General features: G+C 51.1%; 2 protein-coding genes across 2 annotated transcripts; both read right to left on the bottom strand.

Moving 5' to 3' along the window:
- Positions 1-5,841: 5,841 nt before the first annotated feature.
- Positions 5,842-7,666, bottom strand: LOC100901054 (6-phosphofructo-2-kinase/fructose-2,6-bisphosphatase 1-like). The gene is made up of 6 exons (XM_003739514.2): positions 7,585-7,666; positions 7,228-7,420; positions 7,026-7,101; positions 6,753-6,944; positions 6,386-6,620; positions 5,842-5,963 (listed from the first exon to the last, which is right to left on the bottom strand). The coding sequence occupies exons 1-6, from the start codon at positions 7,664-7,666 to the stop codon at positions 5,842-5,844; spliced, it is 900 nt and encodes a 299-aa protein (XP_003739562.2).
- An 822-nt stretch (positions 7,667-8,488) lies between these two features.
- On the bottom strand, positions 8,489-18,288 carry LOC100905562 (6-phosphofructo-2-kinase/fructose-2,6-bisphosphatase). The gene is made up of 10 exons (XM_029113314.1): positions 17,894-18,288; positions 15,032-15,293; positions 14,554-14,854; positions 14,270-14,326; positions 13,999-14,142; positions 13,612-13,803; positions 13,222-13,456; positions 11,357-11,484; positions 9,667-9,717; positions 8,489-9,356 (listed from the first exon to the last, which is right to left on the bottom strand). The coding sequence occupies exons 1-9, from the start codon at positions 18,057-18,059 to the stop codon at positions 9,673-9,675; spliced, it is 1,530 nt and encodes a 509-aa protein (XP_028969147.1). The 5' UTR covers positions 18,060-18,288; the 3' UTR covers positions 8,489-9,356; positions 9,667-9,672.
- Between the last annotated feature and the right edge of the window lie 1,042 nt (positions 18,289-19,330).

Genomic DNA, 19,330 nt, shown 5'->3' on the forward strand with positions numbered 1-19,330 from the left:
TTTTCCCTTTTTCCCACTTTCCCGTTTTCCCACTTTCCCGTTTTCCCACTTTCCCGTTTTCCCACTTTCCCGTTTTCCCACTTACCCGTTTCCCCACTTTCCCGTTTCCCCACTTTCCCGTTTCCCCACTTTCCCGTTTCCCAACTTTCCCATACCCCCGCTTTTATTCCATATTTTCTCCGGAAAATCTACACCCTTCACGGCTACAGCAATTTTCAGCAAGATTCATTAGGAGAAAGACAGAAACCAATGATGACGGCAATCCCCGATAGCCTTCTTAGAAGCTCCCGAGAATCCGCCCCCTCATGGAGGTCCAGCCGATAAAAAATCCTGCAAATTCCCGTCTTTCCCTTTATGAAAGCTTCGATTCGCGGTGAGAAGACCACTCAAAAAATTTCTTTATGGCGGGGGACCCATCACATGAGAACGACGACCCTCATGTGACTTTCCTGAAGCTCCCGAGAACCCACCCCTGAATTTTTGCGGCGATCGGTTGAGGCGTTTGTGAATTTTGCGGATTTCCGATTTTTCAACTTTCTCCCGAGTTTTCGTATCTTCGTGGGTGGAGCACTCAAATAATTTTTTTAAGGTAGAAGGACTCATTGCATCGGAGAACTGACCCCCTATAACCACCGCTGGATCCCCCAGAACACGCTCCTAAATTTCCACGACGATCGGTTCAGCCCTGTTCGAGTCTATAGGGGACACCAGACAGACAGACATACGTTTTTATATATTACTAGCGCTCCCGGTCGCCGCTTCGCGGCGACTCGGTATCGCTAGACTCACTACACATGCGCTAGCTCCGAGTGCGCTGGCTCCGAGTGCGCTGGCTCCGAGTGCGCTGGCTCCAAGTGCGCTGGCTCCAAGTGCGCTGGCTCCGAGTGCGCTGGCTTCGGGTGCGCTTGCTTCGGTCGCGCGTGCTCTTGGTGAGCGTACCCGTTTCCCTGCTTTCCCGTTTCCCTGCTTTCCCGTTTCCCCGCTTTTTTCCGAGATTTCGTATTTTCGTGGGTAAAACACTCAAATAATTTTTTAAGGTAGAAGGACTCATCGCATCGGAGAACTGACCCCCTATAACCACCGCTGGATCGCCTAGAACACGCTCCTAAATTTTCACGACGATCGGTTCAGCCGTTTTCGAGTCTATAGGTGACACCAGACAGACAGACAAACAGACAAACAGACATACGTTTTTATATATATAGATGTCCTCCGGAAAATCGAATTCCCGTCTTTCCCTTGATGAAATCTTTGATTCTCGGTGAGAGGACCACTCAAATCATTTTTTTTATGGGGGGAGGACCCATAACATGAGAACGACGACCCTCAGATGACCTTCCTGAAGCTCCCGGGAACCCACCCCTAAATTTTTGCGCGATCGGTTCAGGCGTTAGTGAATTTTGCGAATTTCAGTATTTTTCTAATTTTTTTCCGAGTTTTTCGTATTTTCGTAGAGTGGAGCACTCAAATAATTTTTTTAAGGTAGAAGGACTCATCGCATCGGAGAACTGACCCCCCTATAACCACCGCTGGATCCCCCAGAACACGCTCCTAAATTTTCACGACGATCGGCTCAGCCGTTTTCGAGTCTATAGGGTACCCCGGACAGACAAACAGACAGACAAACAGACATACGTTTTTATATGGTTCCCCGCTTTCCCGGTTCCCCACTTTCCCGGTTCCCCGCTTTCCCGGTTCCCCGCTTTCCCGGTTCCCCGCTTTCCCTGTTCCCCACTTCCCCGTTTCCCCGCCTCCCCGTGCCCCCGCTTTTATTAGATATGTCCTCCGGAAAATCGAATTCCCGTCTTTCCCTTGATGAAATCTTTGATTCTCGGTGAGAGGACCACTCAAATCATTTTTTATGGGGGGAGGACCCATAAAATGAGAACGACGACCCTCAGATGACCTTCCTGAAGCTCCCGGGAACCCACCCCTGAATTTTTGCGGCGATCGGTTCAGGCGTTAGTGAATTTTGCGAATTTCAGATTTTTCAATTTTTTTCCGAGTTTTCGTATTTTCGTGAGTGGAGCACTCAAATAATTTTTTTAAGGTAGAAGGACTCATCGCATCGGAGAACTGACCCCCCTATAACCACCGCTGGATCCCCCAGAACACGCTCCTAAATTTTCACGACGATCGGCTCAGCCGTTTTCGAGTCTATAGGGTACCCCGGACAGACAAACAGACAGACAAACAGACAGACAAACAGACATACGTTTTTATATATATAGATTTATTATATAGATGACAGGAATATTGCATAAAAGCAGAATGACTCCATTGCCGGGACAAGCTAATATTGTTCGAAGACCGACTCCTACACCTACTGTTTCGGGTCGTCTTAAGTCACCGGCGTGCAGAGGAGCCACACCTTGGAAAATGAGTTCAGAAGCAGAACCACATCCAACATCAAGAAACTCACAGCAACCGCTTTGCCAAGGCGGGCTGGGTCACCAGGAGGTTGGAATGGGTCCTGGCCGCCTGCTGGGAGGCGTTCCTGCCGATCTAGGCGTCGGAGTCGGCCCCGTCCTCGGCCTTCGCCTCGGACGACTCCTCGGAGGACTCGGCCTCCTGCTGGGAGCCGGAGGCCTCGGTCTCGCCGGAGGTGGATGGGGTCCTCGGGTCCTCGGCGGTCTCCTCTTCCGTGGTCTTCTCGGATTTGCGGGGGATCTTGGGCGTGATGGCGGGGACGGGCCCGACTTCCATCCCCCTCAAGGGCGCGTCCTGGTCCTGGGGGAACGGCCCGGCCCCCACATTGGGGCTGCCCTCCATGATGAGGGGCTCCCTGACCCACTCCTCCAGCTCCTTCCTGGTGTAGAAGAGGCCGTTGGAGGGGACGACCTGGGTCACCTCGCCGGTCGACCACACGCGGATCAAGTAATACTTGTCAGCCGCCTGCGTCGTGTAGATTTTCTCGTCGAACGAGCCGGCGAGGGCCTCCCAGGACACGCGGAAGGCGGCGACATTGGCCTTGTTTGTGGTGCTCCGGACCGTGGAGTTCCAGAACGCCTCCATGGCGTCCCGGTTCTCGGCCTGCTCGGGGTCGTCGAGCGCGAGCTGCGTCGCGTACTGCGTCTTCAACAGCGACGCAACGCTGAACTGGTCGGCCGCCTGAATGGCCTTCCAGAAGTAGGCGCACAGGCCTGGGAGGGTGTTGGGGAGGTGGATGAGGGCAAAGTTGATGCCCGGCTTTTCCTGGGACACCCAGGTCACCATTTTGGCTTTTATAAAGTTGTAGGCCTCCTGGATGCAGCCAATCTCCTTGACCCTGTCCGGAAGGAAACCGAAGTTCCGGGTGAGCCGGTCTTTGTTGCGGCAGGCGGTCGCGAGCAAGTAGACGGCCGCCTTCACGTCAGGCTTCAGGTTGATGGCCACCCTGTTGAATTGGGCCCGCAGCTTGTGGGAGTCGGTGCCCGCCATGTCCCGGAGCGCCTGGAAATCTACGATACCTAAGAAACAAAATCCAGCTTTCGGGAGCGATGAGATCTACATATTGTAATGAGAGTATATCGGACGCAGTGTTCTGATCCCGGTCGAGGGAATTTTAGGAACGCTGGGGAGACTTACATCTACGACGAGGGACTCGGGGCTCGGCTCTAAGGGACTGCGGGGGCCTGGGATTTCCGGGATTCTCGTGAGCTTTACGCGGGACCTGGGGGGGTAGGAGGATGGCACACAACGAAGCACACCAGGTTAACGTCGAAACCGGAATGCCCGCCCAAGCGCGGAGCCGGTAGTTTTATTGCTCTCTTTCCACAACTTCCTCGATCCCCTATGATTGGATCGTCACCGCCGCACCTTCGATAGCGCGCGGATTCCAAACATTCGTCGCCCGGACGTGTTCCGTTGAGCTGACTGTACCCCAACACTTAGAAGAGTAATTTACGAGTCCTCGGTTGCTTCGCGACTCCGGGATCCCGTACCATATACAACTGTTGGGATTGGAGTCGTTCCACTCACGGGGCTGGACACAAGTTTACAATTTAGGCTTCCAGCTGTGAGGTCGACAATCTTTTTCAGGGTGCGAGATTCTCGCTCTGGTTTCCCATAAATTCCGTTACAATATCATTCTGGACACAGTCCACGGACAACATTCACGGAATTAGTCTTCTTTTCAAAAAAACTCTCGTCGTAAAGTATGTTGGGTGCAATCATGAAAAATGCTTCGCTCAACTCAATGGGTGAACTCACTTTGAATTTGATTCTTCGCTGGGAACACTAAAAATCCGTGAACACGCTGGGACGTGGTGAAATTTCCTACTGCTCGCTGCGAGTGATCGAGACGGATTGAAGCGATTCTTTCAATAAGACCGTTGCTTCGAAGAGCTACGACGAAACCGAATGTCTCTCTCGCTTCGAAACAATCCTACCGAAAGATGACACGTTCTTCGAGAAGTGGCTTCTCATTCAAAGAAGAGTCATTCAAAGAGGAGACACAACGCTTGGTCGGAAACGGTCGTTCCTCCAAGACAGCTACTCGGCGAGTTTGCCGCGCTAATGTCGCTATGGCTCTCTGAAAACGATATTTGCTGAAAGAAGATCCCACAAAACAGCCTGAAACGTGCGCAGCGACAGCTATGAGCGCTTCGCGACACATGTTCCGGATCTCTTGTATTTGTTTGTCTGGTAATGATTCTCTGTGATACGGGTTTTCGAGATCGAGACCGCATACCTGCATTGATTGTCCCATCACGAAAATTCTGGAGAACTCTGGAAACTCCCGCCGAACGATTTCCGGTGAGGGACCCGGTACTCAATTTCCAAGGGAAAAAGAGCTCATCCTCATCATACGGGCACGACGACCCCCTCATCGCTTTTCTACAACTCCCGAGAACCCACCCCTGAATTTTCACGGCGATCGGTTCAGGCGTTTGTGAATTTAGCGAATTTGCGATTTTTCAATTTTTTCCGAGTTTTCGTATTTTCGTGGGTGGAGCACTCAAATAATTTTTTTAAGGTAGAAGGACTCATCGCATCGGAGAACTGACCCCCCTATAACCACCGCTGGATCCCACAGAACACGCTCACAAATTTTCACGACGATCGGTTCGGCCGTTTTCGAGTCTATAGGGTACCCCGGACATACAGACAGACAGACAGACAAACAGACATACGTTTTTATATATATAGATAGATAGATAGATGGAAGAATCGTCGAGAGGCGAGGAGCTTCCGATCGTGTTCCGGGCGAAGACGGAAAATTCATGGACACGAAGCCGATGGACAGATGGAAGAACATTGAGATATTGAATGTAATGACGTATGTAGGTGCCGCATTTCCCAGGTTCCACGGGCTCGCTATGCCGCACTCCATTGCTCTTTGAACCGCAACTCTCGCTCCGGGGAGGCTCGGTTGAGTCCTGCTGCTCAATCCATCTCTCTGCAGACAAAGGAATGGCTGATTGAATTATATCCTCATTATATCGATCCTCTGGCTGCGGTCGAATCTCAGCCTCAGCGATCATTGGGAGAAAATTCTGCTCTGGAGTCACGCGAGCTCTCGATCCTCAAGTTTCGACAGGGGATAGCCGACGGCGGTACTCCCCCACTGTCAAAATATCACCGATTTGAGCTTGGGGTGTCGCTGATGCAGGTGAGGAGCGAGACTGTCGGGAGCGGGAACGTTCGCAGCATGGTATCGATCGTCAAAGAAGAAGATCATCGTGGGAACCGTGAGCGAGACCTCTGATGAAAACGAGCACGGCAGATTGCCTTGCGAGCAGTTAGTAAAGCATCCGCGCTTACCTCAGGTTTCTAGCGCCTGCGGTGACCATGCGCCATACTCGCCGTGCGCAAAAATCGCCTTCTGCGTCCAAACCGCGGTTTGAGGACAGTAAGTCCTCATCCTCGATGAGTTCCGACTGCTTCAATCGGGAGCTGGAACACCTGAAGCTCGCAGCCGCCGGCTAGTGGTGTCAGTTTCAGAATCGCATGAAGTGGGACCCTAAGATACGGCAATTCCGCTGGAAAAAGCATTCAGCGTTGGTCGGGGAAGTATTTCCTCTGATTCCAGTCTGTGAGCGCGATTTCCGGTTGGGGAACGCGTTCGCTACTGTCGTCCTTTCGCTGCCCCAGAGATCCGAAAAAAGGCAACAGGAAAATTGCTCCCAACTCATTGCGGCTGAAATCGCTCCCGGAGGAATTGACTATACATAGACGTTGGATCGATTGCAAAAAGAAAAAAAGAGTTATGCTCCGGAGGGGAAGAGGTATGCTGATGAGCAACTTCATACAACGTGTCCGTTCGCCGCGTCGGCACGTTGCACATGATTCGCACATATCGCAGATTTCGTCGCTAAAGCTTCCTCCGTGGAACTCGGCTAAGTCTTCGGCCCATGTTGGAGACCCCGGGAGGCTTTTCGTCGCGGGAATAAGGGAGACTCACCGTCGTTCTTCTGGAGGAAGTAGCCGAGGACGCATCGGAGCACAGCCTGGTGAGCGACCACGAGGACATCCCCGTGGCGCTTCAACTCCGTAACGACGGGTTCGAGTCTCGCGACAAGGTCCTCGTACGATTCGCCTTGCGGATAGCGGTAATGGAATTTATCCTGATCCCGGGCAGCAAACTCGACCGGGAATTTCTCCTCGATTTCTTCGTAGGTCATCTCCTCGCATATGCCCTGAGGTAATGGAATTAAATGTGAGCACAATGTCACCGAATGGGAGCGATGTATCAATAATGCCGAGACGAGCACTCCTGCACTTCGATTACGATATGAACCGAGATCAATGAGTTTGGACTCGAAGCTCACCGCATAGATCTCATTCAATGCCTTAAACCTCTTCTGAGACGCATCGATGCCTCCTGCTGTCTGGATGGTTCTCTTGAGCTCAGAAGTCCAAACTCTGAGTTTCGGTATATTTTGGTCCTTCATGAACCCGGCCAACGCTCTGGAGTACTCCCAGCCTCTCGCGGAGAGATCAGCGTCGCCGCCGATTCGGCCCTGATTCGGATAAGAGCCTCATGAAGGTAAAGTCGTGCATATATGGTTTCCAACGGAGCGCATCTTACACCGCGAACTCACACGCAGATTGAGTTCACTCTCGCCGTGGCGCGTCAGGAAAATGGGCTTCGACATGGTGTGGATATATGATTGGGAGCTAGAACACAGCGCTCGATCGGATGAGATCCCGTGCCAGTCGATTCTCCGGCCCGAGTCCTATGCCTGCAAAGTCAGTCGTCTTCAATCGGTCGCTATCAGAGCCGCCGGACCCCATGAGCTGAACCAGACGATGGTTATGCCGGCATACAGTGCACTTTGAATAACCTTTTGGATTCCTTCTATAGATGACTGGGCTTCGCGAAGTGTGAAGATGAGTAGCAAGCGGTGAGTATCGAGGCGATTCTGGTCTGCGGCACGTGAGCTCTCCAAAATCGACACCGGCTCAGACACTGTGTAGAGGACGGGAGCGGGGCAGCCTTCACATGGAGGTTGTCAGTAGTCAGTACTCAGCGTATTTGAGCGATTCCGGATTGCTAGAGTAGCTTACGGATCGGATGAGAGGGCGAGAGTCGATGGGACGGGCATTCGACGCGGGCTCTAGCGATGGGATAGCGATCAACGTTCATATGCGCGTCTGTACGAAATCCGAGTAGCAGTCTCAGGAATTGCTCGACGGCAAGAATGCCGCATTGGGGCGGTGTGATGAAATGTTCGACTATCATGATGGACGATCCTGTTTTCCGAAGTCATCATTCGTGCCGGTCTTTCGACGGAATGATTCTCATCGAAGTGGGTGTTTCCTAGCATTAAGATCAACAACGACGGACTCCTTCAATCATTGAAACCACCGAACCCGAGGATTGCGGTCATTAGCGAACCGAGGGAAAAGATTCGGGAAGTGATCATGCAGGCCATGGGGGAAGAGGGCTTGAGGCGGTCTGCGGCGACGCGAGGGGCAACGTTCCCGCTTGCCGCCGCGAGAAGCTGAGAGTTCCGAGACACCGCAAGGGGCGGCACATCAGCACGGTCCGCAACCTATTGATGTCTCCCACAACAGCTACGGTGCTCACTGAGACTGAGTGCTTCGCGATGCACCTCGAGTGGTCGAGGCTTTTTCGGAGATGCACCCTGGTACCGCAGCATTCAGAAGCACCCATACTCCGACTCGAGAAATTTCGGAGACCCCTATGGATTCGGACTGAAAACCCTTGATCCAGCAAAACAATATATGGTTATTAACCCCAGGATTGGACATCACTGGGTTCGACTTTGGGGAACAAATCAATCCCTCGGGACATCGTCGTTCTGTTCCGTCTTCGGCTAAGACTCAGTCAGTCCCATCGGACTGGAGGCGGATCCTACCGCTGCGCTGAAGTTCATCCCCGTTATTTTCGAGAGGATAAGACAAAGATTTATGTTTTGTACTTACTCAGTCCAGCATCCAGTGCGGGCTGAGGAACGGCCTGCCCTGAGTGTCGAGATAAACGACAGAGAGTCGGCCTGTAGATTCATTCGGGAAAATGACAAGATCCTCATACTCCGTTCGGATAGATATTCCGTCATTTATTGTTCTGGCTCTATGCTGGACGTTCCCTGCTCGAGCTGATTCATGATTGGTATTTTCACTGCGAACAAACAGTAACTCCACCCCGATTGAGGCACACTTAATCGGAGTACATTTTCAAGCTCCGCAGCCCCCAACGAGTTTAAAAATTTTTCATAAGGATCCTCATTCCACTATATTGCGAAACACTCATCTTGTCGAACACTGTGTTTGGTAGAATGACTCGAGAAGATCATCACTCCTGGAGTGATATCATTCGAAGTCTCCGATGCAAGGGGAGAATCATTCCAACGCGACTTGGAGCTTCCTTGATGATTCTCATCGATGGAAGTCGACTAAGTATCAACAGGTAACGCTCCATGGAGGTATTCTTGTTCGGAACACCATCTTGTGGGAGCGTCTATGGAACAACTTCATAAGATTCGTTTGCGGTCGGAACACTCCCGCAGATGAAGACAATTGTCATGATGATAAGTCCAACACATGGCTAAAGTGTGAACATGGAATGAACTTATGATACGACGGCCGTCTTGCTATCACAAAGCAAGATAAGCAGCAACCTATGGTTCAGCTCATGGTTGTTTGATGTCGGGCTTTGAATAACAATCAACGAATGTAGACGAGTCTGCACGACGAGGTGAGCCGAGCAAGTACTTTAGTAGAACTACCACTCCCAATCGGATTATCGAATACCGACTAATACTAGGTTGTAACAACTCCTCCGTCCTTCATTTTACGACGCTGGAAGAGTTGCATCTTGCGGCAACGAGCGCATGTCATCTTCATTTTCAGAAGTGCGGAGGCACCGTCGCCAAGGCTTCTTGCGCTGCACGGTTTGTCTGCACATTCTGCAACATCGAGTTCGATGAAAATTTCTTTTAGTGTCGATGATCTCGGGCCGGACAACGAGGGAAACGAATTCAACACGACGGGCGGCAGCGCTCTGGTGGATAATGAGCAAGAGACGAGACAAAGCTATCCGTCAGAACCGAGGAGCAGGCTCCGACAGAGAGGAAATGGGCAGACACTCAGCCGACGGGAGGGGGGAGGGGGTCGGGATGAACATCGAGGAACATCGACATTGGAAGCGGCGTTACCATGCATCGGGGAGTCGTATTATATGCACACGGTCATGCACAGATTCTCTCTCTACAGTACCTTGTGCTAAACTAAGGGTTGGTTTGAGTCTTGCTCGGTCGATTCTTCGTTCTGCGGACAAGCAAGTGAGTTAACAAGCGATATTCTCCTCCGTCGGTCCTCAGTTGTCGTGGTGCCGTGATGACACCGTGCGGACCCCACAGGGAGCCAAATAAGGGAATTTCCGAAGGGTGATTGTGAACCACTTTGTTTTTATTCTGGAGGCATAGTCATATATTTCTTTGCTCGAAAGTCGTCATTCCGATACCGTTGATGCTATCGATGGATCTGATTAGGAGTTGCGGATGTTTGCAGCTCACTTTCGCGATCAGTGGGAAGCGTAAATGCAGCGTTAGTGGTATGGAGCCTTGTTGATGGAGATTAGTTTAGGATTACTGTTTCTTGTTGATTGTCCGGGCAGCCTCTCGCTGTGCCTCTGCCGAGCGAGCAACTACAAGCCGACCCTAGTTTTCTTTCTTCTAGTTTTTGGAATGTATGACAGTCGGGGTTTTCCACAACGAGTCGACCAGGAACTTTTGTATGATGCTAGATATGCGGATGCATAGTCAATGTCTGGGGTAGACATTTATCCTCTAACCACGGTCCCTCCATCGACACAATGCGTGTGTCGGTGCGGACAGCAGAGATTTTGTCCAGTGATCGCCGGCTCAACCGGGGGGCTCTTGCAGAATTGGCTCAGAAACTCCGGGTTCAGCTCTCCAGGAACCTAGAAATTGTATCCTATTCTAAGCCTTATCCCGCAGATAGAATTGTTTGGGTTTAATGGAAAAGAACCTCGACGTGGTCGCCGGTACGATTGAAAAAATCCCTCCTAGGGACAGAGTTGGATTGGCGTCGAACGATTGGGGAAGCGAATTCAGAGGAGTTTCCTAGGTGGATTTCAATATCAGCTCCGATAGTGCGTAGGGGGCAGCCTCTCCGTAGCCTGAACAGAGCTGCCCAGAGAGGAGTATCTTTCAACATGAGCAGCACGAAAAAAAATTCCTGCCTAGCAAAGCCGACCGAGAGGTGTTATCCGTTTGAGATGTGATCTAATGTGAAGGGCAAGATAGAAAGACTGGGTGCGTGTGTTCCGAATCCCTGGTCGATTCCTCTACCGAATTTGCTGTGAGTGCTTTTTCTTTTTCCGGAACCCGAGCGTGTTCGTGAATCTCCACCGAGAAAACTCATTCAGAGCGACTTGGATCGCCAAACAGAACCTCAAAGTGATATAGGCTACGCGACCTCTATCTGCTCACTGGAACTTTCCCCAAGCTTTCAGGGACGAGCTGCTCCCGATTATTTACGCCACTGATCTTACAGGATCGTAATCATGCCACGTCTACATGACTGTACGTGACTATGAGCACTCGCGGCGATATCTCATGGGGCGTACAGAGTTTCGACTTCGCATCGCTGCCAACATCGCTTTCGCTACGCAATTATCGACGGACCAAGAAGACTTATGCCTTGTGCACGAGCGGGTGCTGCTAGCGACCGCGCAAGATCAGAGACACCGAATCAACAGTTAGTGCTGTTCTTCGGGTGCATTTATGATGAAAGCTAAAAGCGATGCTTGCGCGCGCGAAGCGCAGGATTGAGGAAAGCGAGCGTGGATGCAGCATATCAACTATCATCTCACGTGTCTATGCCAATGTTAGCAACGAGAGATTCTGTCGCTAAAAAATAACGGATGTGAATTCGTACTCACCGAAGGTTTGTCGCGGTGGGTGTCGACGGCTTCAATCGGGATCTGGAACACTTGTAGATCGCAGCCGTAGGCCAATGGCGTCAGCTTCAGAATAGCATGAAGTGGAACCCTCAAATACGGCAGTTCCTCTGGAAGCAGCGTTCAGCGTTGACGGAAAATGGCTTTTCGTTCAATTACATCATACAGCATGGTTTCGAGGATCCTCACGACAGGAAAACAACAAGTGTTTCGCATACATTCATTCCTTTTAAAAACACTCATTTCGCTCATTCGCTAACTGGTAGTCTGGAAGTGGCTCGCTCGAGCCTAACGCTGTCTCAGAAGATAACGACGTTAATCCTAGTTCAGACGTTTGTGAGTTTGTGCTAAGCCCTCAAGTAAGTATCCGTCAATGCCTCAGAACCACCCTCTCGCAGCGGATCAAAATACGAAATCTCTGCCACACGGGGTTCCAAAGAAGGATTAGAATCCACAGCCGATAAGATTCATAGATATGTAGATATCTCAAAAGCATCGGAAGCGAGTCGAGACTTGAACTCATTTATTCCACGTCTTCCTGGTCGAAAGGTTAGGGAAGAATGGCGGAATGATATTCCCAAAGGCTCTCGTTTTCACTTCCTGTCATCATAATCATGTCATATATTAACAATGGTCGCATTCATGATTCCGACTTGCATGGGGTCATCATGATAATTATTATCACATCCTCATAAGCGGGTCAACAGAAAAGCATCGACGATCGAGTTCAAATAGGAAAACGGGCCTTCGCGGTTCGCAAGATATATGTTCAGTCGTCACCTAAGCATTTGACCCGGCGCATTCGAATAGCGACAAACAAAGGGATCATTACGTTCCTCTCGAACCTGCCGCTCGCCTCCAAGTTCAACCGGGTTAACAGGCGCTTGAGTTAGTGGTGGAATCAATAAAAGGCGTCGAATGTCAATCAGTTGCCGAGACTTCCGTATGAGTCTCAGGTACTCTTGAGTCGATCCTCCGAGTCTGTCTGTTTGTCAATCAATTATTTCATCAATCTATAGAGAAAAGATCGCAATTGATTGTACAGGCTCTAAAATTACATGTATAATCAGATGAACGGCTACATTTTATTCATGTGTCTAACGTTCGCTCTGATGCTCTTGGAAGACTTGATATACCTCACGGGCAGAGTCGTAATCTCAAACACGGAATCTCTGTCAAACTCGCTCGGTCGTCCTTTTCTGGTTAATAATGCGTCAAAGCATTTCCATATCATTATCAATAATCGCCTCGCGGCAAGGCAGTATATTAGGGAAAGTCTCACAGCTACAGAGGTTACTTCACTACAACAGTAGTCGGAAGAAGTCTGCAGAGAGGCTTCATGCCAGCTAATTTCCAGCCGCGTACGGAAGACTTGTTACAAACTACTGAGATGCGGCTACTGCAAACTTTATCCGTTCATGCGTTTTGGAGCGGATAAGATCGCATCGTCCATGGATTGATTGACAGATTGATTGATTGGTTCGTTGATTCAAGAATTGATCGATTGATCCTCTGAATGAACGAACGACTGCTCGTAGGCAACTCATACGATATGTCCGTCCTGGACCGCTTCGATCGGCACGGTGAACACGGTTTTCACGGACCCGGCAGCGCTTTTCTTGATTTGGATGATGGCGTGCAGTGGGGTGTGAATGAACGGCATCTCATCTGCCAACAGCCAACACCAAATCTCACCATCCGACCATCGTAGACAGCACAGGATATTTCATAATCCGTTCTCCTGACGCCCCTGAACCTTTTACTACTCGATTAACCAGCTAGCTACCTACTCTACGTGAATGTCTCTTCGATATTCGAAAGAGGGAGAACCTCATCCGAACACTTACCGGAGTTCTTGTCGAGGAAGTAGGCGAGAAGGCACCGGAGCACAGCCTGGTGAGCGACCACGAGAACGTTCTCCTGACGCTCCAGCTCCATGATGACGGGCTCGAGCCTCGCGACGAGATCCTCGTACGATTCGCCGCGAGGATAGCGGTAATGGAACTTGTCTTGGTCCCGAGCGGCGAACTCGGAGGGGAATTTCTCCTGAATTTCCTCGTAGGTCATTTCTTCGCAAATTCCCTAGAATAGCACACGCAAACGTGACCACAGAATTATAGGGTTTCAAGGTTACGGGGTTCCCCCTTCCAAGGTTCCGAGCTGTTGTTCCCCATGCCGGATATGTGGACGCGATCATGAATGTAGGGACGACCGTTGCCGCGGTCTGGGATGCTCACCGCGTCGATTTCGTTCAGTGCCTTCCACCTCTCCTGGGGCGCATCGATGCCTCCGGCTGTCTGGATGGTTCTCTTGAGCTGGGAAGTCCAAACTCGGAGTCTCGGAATGTTTTGATCTTTTATGAACTTCGCCAACGCTCTGGAATATTCCCAGCCTCTCGCGGAGAGATCAGCGTCGCCGCCAATACGGCCCTAATAGGAACAAAGATCGTCAGCCCGAAAAGTAATTTTCTCGCAATCGCCAGTCGCTGACGATGGCTCCTCTCAATAATAATAGTCCATTCAGACTTCCACCTTTCCTCCACACAGATGGATGACGCGAACAATCGCAAGCCCTAGGGAGAAAGTCCCCCATGGCATGCGGTCGAATCGCTTATCGACACTCACTTGCAGATTGAGTTCACTTTCGCCATGCCGCGTGAGGTAGATGGACCTCGGCATGATGTGAATGTTCATGAGATAGTACACGACTCTGGACTGGATATGGCCTTCGTGTCGGTGGACGACAACTTTCTGTCCCGTATTGTAGACCTGCAAAACGATTCGCATTGAAGTGCTTGCAGTCGGAGCTGTAGGATTGCACGGACAAGGCGTGAGGACGGTTATGCTCCGCAAGAAATGTTTGTTTTCTCTAAATGTCCTAAATGTTTCTCCTAACCCCTGCGTGATCCCGCGCGTTGCTAACCTGCTCCTGTTCCATTCTGCCCCGATTTCGCTGAAATGTGTGCTAAACTTGATGATACTAGCTAAAGCGGGTGTTGCCAAGCAGAGAAACCACGATTTCTACATGCGGTAAAACCATGGAATCCAAAGTGAGCGGCCAATAGCGGATTGAGGGAGGGGCTCGCGGTGGTTATTATAAGTGATAATGTGTGATGTGAACGAGCGCGATCGAATGCACGAAATTCATCGCTCCTATAAGCGATCGCTTCGGGGATTCACCTTGAGGAATGAGTAGTTCTCCGATTCGTCGAGACTTTCGTAGCAGAGCTCGTAGTGGTGGATTCGCTGCATGAAGTCCTCGAGGGCTTTGTCTTGATTCATGTAGCCCTTGTAATCGGGACTGTTGACCTTGACTTCGCGAATGTTCGCTTCGATGATGTTCGGATCGTCGCAGTAGCTCTCGACGAAGAACAGTTTGAAGCCGTAGCGTTCGCAGACGACGTCATGTATGAGCTTCCTTCGATCCTTCGTGGTATTCGTGGCGTCATACACGGCAACCTCGCCTTCTTCGTTCTCGAGCCTGAAGCGGGAACGGAGTCGCAGTTTTCGGAAGTCAATTCGGATCGAGCCACCCTCGTCCCTCGGGAGTGGAACAGAGCGGACAGACAACTTGGCCACGGGATCGGAAATCTGTGACGGGCGGGACGGACTCGGAATATGGAGTAATCGATCTCTCGATTTTCGAGATCCAACTCACCATTTGCACATGTCTTCAAGGGCGTCGAGAGCGCATTTGCTACGGACTGCCATGGCCTCCGTGTTGTCTGGCCGGAAAAAGTCATGGCTCTTGTAGGCTTCGGTGGCTTGACGACGGTATTCTCCCACGTTGAAGACTCTGGTACTGATTCCAATCCAGTTCAAGTAACGAGTGAGTTTCTTTGCGATGTAGGTTTTGCCTCGAGCAGGCAAACCCACCATCGCGATGACATGCGGCAAGTTGACATAATTCGTTCGGTCACCTGCCAGGCGAAAAATACCCATCAACTTTATGAACACTGATCTGGAGCGGATGTCCTGACGTCTTTCCGGAGAGTCAGCTCTTCTCCTACGGCAGATATTGCTCGTAATGAATGATCATCCGGGCTCATTCATTCTAAAGCCACCGATATTCACACGACGGGTTCACGAAGCTGTCGTAACGCCTGGCGACTCAAAGAGTTCCCATTCTCGTTGAAGGTCAGCGGGAAAAAATCGCGCCAAGATCAACGAGGCTTAACCAGTCTGGCCATGGGCTGCTGTCGACGACATCTTTCAGATCATACACGAACGATTTGGAACAACAATGAGATGAACGATATGACAGAATATTCAGAAAGTATTGACTATAGGAGTTCTTTGATGTCGCCTTCACGACCCGAACCATTAAACGGTTCTTCGACGCCACTTCCGGAAAACGGAACAGCACGGAGAGTCGTTGAGGGGATCCCGCGAGAACCTAACTGCTCTTCGGAGCGGGATCCAGAGGTAGACCACTCGGGGTCCGTATCGCCTACCAGCACTATTCATCCGAATTTTTTTCAAAGGGGCTCTCATCCCTCTGGACTGTGGGCTCCTTTTGGGCATTGGACCGCTCTGCTGTATGGAATCGAAACTTGCACGATGAAACTTCGGACAAGAAGACATCACTCGGTAGACAACACACATACAGGCAGTCGCAGCTCAGCCGGGATAATCTGCATGATCGTAGCTTGAACTCTCCCAACGACCCGCTCTCCGTCCGAGTGACGATACGGGTGTGCGGAGAGAACTCGAGTTTGCTCTGGTGTTGTTTCTCCGAGCGGAGACAATCTACCACACCGGAACTCACCGATAGGACGGCACATCGCCACCGCGAGCTCCTAGTCCGACATAACACCGAATTTCACCGTGAGACTGTCCCACCGAGCTCGATGGCGAAGACGATCTCGGGGACGAAACGAAGCCCATGAATCTCCAATCTTCCGGATTTACCTTCGGTCCAGGATGCTGGGTAGGACTTGTATCCGTTGTGACCGGGGTTCTTGTCATTTCTCACTACGCCCATTTTTTATCGCGATTTTCGAGTCCGGCGCGATACTCGCAGATGCGAAGGTCTCTTCCTCGTCAGGGCTGTGACAGAGATGTGAGAAAGCCGAGCAAAAGATACGCCGCGGACTTTACTGCGGATAACAAACGCTCAAAGAGACGGATGCTTCCGATACACTCTATTGAGATATACTTCGCGCGAGTAATCTGGATGTGTTGAAATCACCGAACTTTGTGCAGAGATGCGCTCTTGGTCGCAAGCAACACCGCCGCCGCTGCTGCCGTCGAGAACACTCGCCGCTGGTCGGTGCCGACGGGAAAATAAAACTGTCTGCTTCTCATACGCGCTCGATGCAAGTGCTGCAGCAGAGCGGGATCTAAACGTAGTTTACGTTTCGGAACCTCGTCACATTCCGACTGACTGAGTAGAGAAAAGAGAAGTGGGTATTTATGTTCCCGAATCGCCGAGCGGTCCAATGACGAATGTCCCAGATTTTATGTCATTCGAATAGAATAAACGCGCACGAAGGTCGCCGGAAACGACGAATGACAGAAAAGAACACCCTAGCGAACGCCAGATATCGTCCTTCTGTTCAATCGATGCCGAGAGATCCAATACTCCGCTGAGGGAAGCCTCCTCCTGTGGAATTCTATGGTCAGTCGAAATCGAATGCATTCGATAACGGAGGACATTCTTTATCCAGACTCTGATTCATTGGATGTCGCAAATCCAAACAATAATCCGGCTTTCCAGAACCGCGATTCGCGAAACATACCGCGAAAAGGAATTCTCCGAAGACTCCAACAATGAAAAGAAGGGAGATTCTTATCTTACGTCAGTTCTCCATAAGTGGAGCGCTGCTAAGATGAGCCCTCTCGAGAGGGAGACGCGGACCCTTCCGAGATCACCGTATCAATGATTATAATGCCGAATGTTCGAAATAACACACCAAGATTGTCCTTCCAGAGATACTGCGTCGAAACGCTGGGATGCTCTCGAGTCATCGATTGAGATCGAATCATTCTTTACCATCATGGAAACGATGACAAGGATCGAGACGCCGAGAAATCTACAGGAGCGTCCCGGAAAATAACGTTGGCGCTCATTCCTAAAGCCCCTACTCGGTCTTTATCTGCGACGTCGTTTCGGTCGGAAGATTGGCGGGATAATATGCGTCGCATCGTCTGATGTCCACGCCTCATTTAGGCGCAGTTGATTAATTAACGGACGGAAGGCTTGGTGCGGAGCAGCAGCGGTCAAGGAGGAGTCCGATTTCTTCCAGGACAGCCCTTGCCGATCCGACGCGACGTTCTGACACGGTAAACTCCGAAGACATGCTCAGCGCAGAGACTGCAAAAAATCCAGTCGACGCTTCTTCGGAATCGAGAGTCGTTTCCAAAGTCGCTCTCAAGAGTTTGCCATCGGAGCAGACATCATGACGGGAGAGCTCGAATTACCATCGCAGTCACATCGAGGTGTCAGACCACCTGTCGCTCAAGTCGACTACACTGCGCTGATTGTCGTGAATTGACATGTTGTATTTCTTCAACCTACCTCGGACCGGGAACGGTTTGGTGTTGCTGCTGGTTCTCCTCCGTCGCGACTGGGGATTGATTGCCTCGGCAAGTTTGCGGAGGTGGGCATCTTGGGCCATTTGGCCCAGTAACGCACATGTCTTCGCTAGACCACAACCGCACGCGCTACCGACCGGCGTCTCCATCGTAACACGGTGAGAAAGAGTCTGTCGCCCGGTCAAGTATTCGCGCTCTTTTATAGAGCGCTGCTAATTGCCCTTAGAGGATGTCTCTTATTGTCCAGACAAGAAATTTGTCATAAATTTCTATTAGGCGCCAAGAGACCCACAAGAAACTCGCGAACGGGTGAAGGATTTCCCTAGCGACGCCGGGGAGCGAGGGATAGATGGATGGATAGTCAACGGGCGGCCGGCGAAAGAAGGAGTGTCCACTTCAGCGAAGAGCTCAAGCAAAACTTTCGATCTAGATCGACTCGAGAGAGACGCCTTTAGATCGAAATGACTGTCAAAAGTCTGTCACAGCCCGAGCAGACGGCACACGAGGAACTCTCTCGAGCACAAGCTCCCTTGTATATTCACACCAGAATGTTGACGAGCTGTACGGATCGTCGCCGACTCAAGGAGTTTCCCGAGCGGTGACGTCAGCGTCTCTGATCGAACACGGATGACCGAGTCCTACACTGGAGGACGATGATGGGATACGACTCGATCCGACGAGAACTCTGCGTCTGAGCACGTAGAAGCGATGCGGTCTGGCCACACTGAGGAACCTGGGTCGGCTAGGCGAGCATATGATTCCGAACAGCCAGTCTGTGTTCGAAGCTTTAAAGTGTTTATTGATCCTACGATCGAGAGAGAGAGAGGAAATGTGCTCTCTGCCCTCTCTAGAGCTTTTTGAAGATATTGGAGACGGTGCATCCGGTGATTCACCGGGTTGGTACTTTGGAAATGTGCCGCTCAATCGAAGAAGAACCCCGCTGTCCGGAACCGTTCAAAACGCCCCCGTCATCTCGCGGGTTGTCCCGTGTCGCGACGGACGTGGAGCGCTACGACCGCGGTGCAGGGCTCAACTCGAGACCTGACGGGGGATTTGGCGGAATCAGCGAGTGACGCGGGTACGGCCTCGGTCATACGGAGGGGATACCCCAGAACACCTCAGGAAACTTCCGTAAGAGATTTCAAACATCAATCACTTAAACGACGCGGGACGAAACCTCTAGATCGAACGAGGGATATGCATCGAGCCCCTCTGAACGATGTCGTGAATCGCGACTTCATTCTCGAGACTTCTTCCGGGAACCCCGGAACGCTTATCCTGCTTACTCACCTCTGATCGGAAACGGTTTGGTGCCATTAGAGTACTTGCGAGCGGCTGAAACGCTGTTGTGTCTATGGATGTGACGGTGAAGCATGCTGTTTCGCAGATGAGGATCCGGTTCACTTGATGTGGGTACCTG

The sequence above is a fragment of the Galendromus occidentalis genome, unplaced genomic scaffold (assembly GCF_000255335.2).
Source record: "Galendromus occidentalis unplaced genomic scaffold, Mocc_1.1 scf7180000076543, whole genome shotgun sequence".
NCBI classification, from domain to species: Eukaryota; Metazoa; Arthropoda; class Arachnida; order Mesostigmata; family Phytoseiidae; genus Galendromus; species Galendromus occidentalis.

Coding starts and splice junctions, on each gene's coding strand:
- LOC100905562 (XM_029113314.1), bottom strand. CDS start 18,059: ATGGAGACGCCGGTCGGTAGCGCGTGCGGTTGTGGTCTAGCGAAGACA. Junction 14,855..15,031: donor CTTGAAGACATGTGCAAATG/GTGAGTTGGATC, acceptor TTCCCGCTTCAG/GCTCGAGAACGAAGAAGGCG. Junction 13,457..13,611: donor CACTGAACGAAATCGACGCG/GTGAGCATCCCA, acceptor GTGCTATTCTAG/GGAATTTGCGAAGAAATGAC.
- LOC100901054 (XM_003739514.2), bottom strand. CDS start 7,666: ATGATAGTCGAACATTTCATCACACCGCCCCAATGCGGCATTCTTGCC. Junction 7,102..7,227: donor GCCGGCATAACCATCGTCTG/GTTCAGCTCATG, acceptor GCTGTGTTCTAG/CTCCCAATCATATATCCACA. Junction 6,945..7,025: donor AGAGTGAACTCAATCTGCGT/GTGAGTTCGCGG, acceptor TATCCGAATCAG/GGCCGAATCGGCGGCGACGC.